Source organism: Camelina sativa, chromosome 9, assembly GCF_000633955.1.
Source record: "Camelina sativa cultivar DH55 chromosome 9, Cs, whole genome shotgun sequence".
In the NCBI taxonomy this organism is placed as follows: Eukaryota; Viridiplantae; Streptophyta; class Magnoliopsida; order Brassicales; family Brassicaceae; genus Camelina; species Camelina sativa.
Genome location: NC_025693.1, coordinates 28,973,224 through 28,977,965, shown reverse-complemented (window position 1 = coordinate 28,977,965; position 4,742 = coordinate 28,973,224). Strand labels below are relative to the sequence as shown.

Sequence of the window (4,742 nt, the reverse complement as noted above, 5' to 3'; positions counted from 1 at the left end):
GTGTAGATGATGTAGTCCATTGTTCTTTCGATTCTGCTTCTCTTGGAAGGCGATTTTGTTGAATTCTGCATAACTTTGGTATCAAAACCAGTAAATACCACAACTCCATAAACGTAGGTTGTATTCCTAAGCTTTGAGTCTCTTAAGAGAATTTGACTTGGATCCAGAGGAAATGTTTGCCGCTCATACTCTAGATTGCCAACAAAGGTATAGAGATTCGGGTTTGGATCTTCACATCTTACCGTCGCCATGAAGTTCTTGAAAGACTCATCATCATCTAGTGGCACTGACAAATCCAAGGATCTCTTCACTTTCAAGTTTGTTTCACCATCCAAGTTCATAGTCTCAACGTAGCAAATCCCATCATCGTAACTTGAAGACAAAAGAAGCAAATCAGCAGGGAAGAATTCGTCCTTCTCCACTTTCACAATATCCCCAACGCTAACCTTCTTCCACTTCCTCTGACGAAACACACCGTCGCTTTTATGAACACAAGTTTTACGGGCATTGATCTTCACATCTTGCATAAACCTACGCCAATCTTCTAGAGCCTCTTTTAACATACTAAGCCCAACGACAAAGACCAAAGGAGCAATCATGCTCCATTTGTTGAACGGTGAGAGAGGAAACACGGAGAGAATCGCAGCTACCAAGAAGTAGAGATTTGCAGCACGGTGGAACTGCTCGTACAAGGACTTGGGGAAGAAAGTGATGAGATTGTACCTAGTGGTAGAGACATAATTAGAACGATATCTCAAAGGCTTCTTCTTGTGCATATGAGGCTGATTACAGAACACAGTCCTGCTAAATCCTGGACCTTGGATTGGTTGAGAGTCTTGACCTTCAAGCGTACTAGGCCTAAGACATCCAAATGTATAAAGATGGCTTAGTCCCAGCTTCGATCTTATTCTACCTCGAGCCATTGCCTCAAGACTTTTCTTTTTTTTATATACTCAAGAGAAACAAGAATCCAAATATGATCCTTTCAACAACAAGAACCAGCACTCTAGTCCCTCAAGAATCAGATAAGTCCTTCAGGTGTCATAGTCCTAGTGAATTAACCCTGTACATAGATGAACCAGACCCATTGTTAGAAATTTCCAAAGTTTTGATCTTTATCTTAGACGTAATTAAAAAAAAAATGACAGAGAAGAAGACTGAAACAACCCAAACACGCAAAACGTGAAGTTCCTACAAGAAGAAGACTATAAACGGAAAAGTAGGAAGCTCTTCACATACATACTCAAAACGAAATTTTATTGAAAACAAAAAAAAAAAAAAAACAAAAAAACTCAAAATTGGTCAACAGAGTCGAATCTGAATAAAATCAATCTATTTCAGAATCGATAAAAAATTTCTAAATTGCAAATCTATCAAAGATGATGAATTTATAAAACCCATAGAGGAGGAGGAGGAGGAGGAGAAAAAAAAAAATCACCAAACACAAATGATTTCCAAATACATTTGCCTTCTTAATCACAAGAAACCAAAAAAAAAAACGAAGACTACTTGAAATCTCAAAATTGATTCTTATATTCAGATTAGATAAGGAGGACTAAGCAGGAGGAGGTGATGAAGAACACGCAAACGCAGTTTTGACAGCTGTAAAAAAAAACAACTAAAAAAAAAAGGTGAGACAAGATCCCAGAACCGATGAAGAAGCCAAGCACAATGAGAAAACCCACAGAACGAAGAGATGAAGAAGATTTTAAGACAGGTAAAAAGAGGAAGATTTGTCGGACAAGTAGAGAATAAGGAGACAAACCAGGAATCTCACACCATAACACCACATGACAAAGTTAACATTAAACCCATTCCCCTACTACAGCAGCTAAATATGATTCTCCTTCAATTTGTCGGCAATGGTTTAAGAACTTTAGATCAAAGAAGGGCCAAGAACACACACACCCAAAATTAAAAAAAATGCAGCTTTTTTCTTCTCTCTCTCTCTCTCTGTCTGCTGTCTTTTTCTTCTCTTGTTTTCTCAGGAGAAACCCCAAAAAAAAAAAATTTGAGAAAAGGGTTTTAGAGATTTGTTTTAAAGTTCCAAATTTTCACACTTTTTTTTGGATATTCAAAGGACTGCAAATCTGAAACCAGTGCAGGCAGGCACTTTCGGGGTCTGCTTCTTTCTTCCTTCTTCTTCTTCTTCTTCTACGTCTTCTCTTTCTCTCTCTCTCTCTTCAACTATAATCTAATTAATGTAACAAAATTATATTCAATTTAATTGTATAATAAAATAGTCTAATTGGTAGATACGTTATTATCAAATATACGTATGCCATTTACCAAAAAAAAGAGAGTTTTTAACTTTGTGATAGATTAGAGCCTCTATGCAAGTAAAGAAAAACAATCAAGAACAAAATCTTTGAAGAATTTTTTATAATTATGGTATTTTTACAAATGAGCCAGCTGTAATTATTATTGCTAGGAATAAAAACAAAAATTTTAATTAAACCGCGTTTTTATAGATTGATTTCAGATTTTATATAGTAGTAATTATCATCTTCTTGACTTAATTTTAAACAAAAAAAGATTTTATATATATATATATATAGAAGGCGTGACTGACTGTTCAAAATTTTGTTATTTTCCTCAAATACAAAGAGTGACTCTACTTTCTAGAATATCTTGCATATTTTTTTAATGTATTTAGTATAAGTTATATTCCTTCCAATTTTTAAAATGTTATTCAACAGAATAATGTTGTTTTATATATAGTATTAAATTTTTACTCAAAAGGAAATCTAAACTAAAGTCTAATTTACCCTCATTCATAAGCTGTTATTTTAAAAAAGAAAAGAATTTCAAAAATAAAATTCCTATTTACAAAAAAAAAAATAGCATGTCTTTTGGTGAAATGTTCACTGAAATAAGGACTATTATAGTAAAAATAAAAGTAAACAAAGTGTACAATAATCTTGGGAGTATTTGGTTAATAAAGTCTACAAACTAGAAAGACGTTTTTTCTACATATCACTTTCTTAAGAGGAGAAAAACAAACAAAAAAAGTTCTTGTTTTGTCCCGACAAAAAAGAAAAGAAAAAAAAAAACTCGTATTCGTAGGTCTATGATGATCTCATTTGCTCAAAAGAAAAGGTACCTCCTGATTCATAGACTTATTAGGGGAGATATACTCAAAAGAGAAAAAGAAAAATACTTAGAAGGAGAGAGATGGTGTGGTGCCATGGTGATGACGTTCTCAAAACCTTTTTTCATCTTTCTCCGACGATGCAAATTTTTTTTCAGGGAGTCGTTTAACCAATCCTCACCGTTTCTTTTTTCTCGTTACCACCATCAATTAAATCAACTCCATTTCTATAATAGTAAGTACAGTATAAATTTAAATCAGGATTTCTTATCATTATCATTATATTAAAACTCAAAATAAATCAGATTATTGAAAAAGCTTCTAGAAGTATTTTATTTAAAAAAAAAAAATATCTTTAAAGTGTATAAACAAAAAAAAGGTGATGATCAATATTTGAGTTACGATTAGATTTAATTAAATTGATTTTTATGCTGCTGTAGTTTCTTAACAAATTTTACTATAGTTTTTTATACTTATAAGTATATCTAAACAAAATTAGGGGAAAAACATATAAATACTTAATTAGGTAAACAATAGAGGAAGAAACGGGTTTATAGAAACAAGTTCTGAGAGAGAGAGAGAGAGAGAGAGAGAGTTGGGTTGGTTTTGGTTAGACTCATAAGAACATGAGATGTGCACATTATAGAAAGGAAACTTCTTCCGTGAAGGGGGAGATAATGCAGTTAGTTAGTGATAAGAGAATAAATGATTCACGACACATTTTGTTCACTAATCGGGTAAGATCTCTATATACATCTATCGATACGTGATAAATTCGTATAGTGGAAGTATCAATATATAACACGAGTGACACACATGACCTCCAATTCACCATACAGATCTGTGAGAGTATTTAATTTTCTTACATGAATTAAATAACAACGTAGATGTTACATTCTTCTTCTAACCAACCAGAGATATTTTTATACGGCAGAAATTGTGCAGTGACACGTTTCATATGTATTGATTATATATATTTGGTCCCTATGTCTATATATTTAATTTTTCAATTAGAGATATATAGGTGGATCGGATTAGAGTTTTTGGAGATAGATAGACGTCATGAAATGTTGTTTGGTGTTGACTTTCAATAAAGCATATTTGTCGACATAATGAGTGTTAGTAAATACTAAATAGTAAAAAGACTGTCACTAGCCAAATCAAATTTCGGACTGAATTATTTTCTCGTTAGCAAGCTAATTTGTAGTAGTAGTACTAGTGTTCTTTCATTTTTTTATTTTAATACTAAAGGAATTGTAAAACATTAAAAGATGGTGGTATTTACGACGTTATAAATTTTTTTTTACTTGGTTATTTTTTCTTTTTGTTATGTGTTAGGATTTTCATTTGTATAATAACGTCAACGTGAAATAATTAAGGCATTGTTTTATTTCTTGTCATTCAGAAAAAGCTTTCAAGTTTACTTTAGTTCGAAGGATAATCACATGGGATCGGTCCACGTCCATGATTCTAATAGACCTTTTTCCGAATTTTTTGTACTCTTTTTTTTTTTTTCTTTGCTTTTCCTCTGCACACGATATTGACCACCTTTTTAACTATTTTCACTGACTTTTATGGACTCACTTAGTTACTGCTAGGTCCCCATCCTATAAATGTCATCCTTTTCTTTTTTTTTTTTTTTTTTTTTTTT

General features: G+C 32.3%; 1 protein-coding gene across 3 annotated transcripts in view; it reads right to left on the bottom strand.

Moving 5' to 3' along the window:
- Positions 1-2,388, bottom strand: part of LOC104712875 (probable phospholipid-transporting ATPase 5) — a 7,954-nt gene extending 5,566 nt beyond the window's left edge. The window contains exons 1-2 of one of the 3 annotated variants that reach the window (XM_010429861.2): positions 1,766-2,388; positions 304-1,063 (exon numbers count right to left, since the gene is read on the bottom strand). In XM_010429861.2, coding sequence (XP_010428163.1) covers positions 304-923 — 620 coding nt within the window. In that variant the 5' untranslated portion in view covers positions 924-1,063; positions 1,766-2,388. Of the gene's footprint in view, positions 1-11; positions 1,064-1,438; positions 1,689-1,765 lie in introns of those variants that run through there. The other 2 variants (XM_010429860.2, XM_010429862.2) reach the window with 2 other exon arrangements.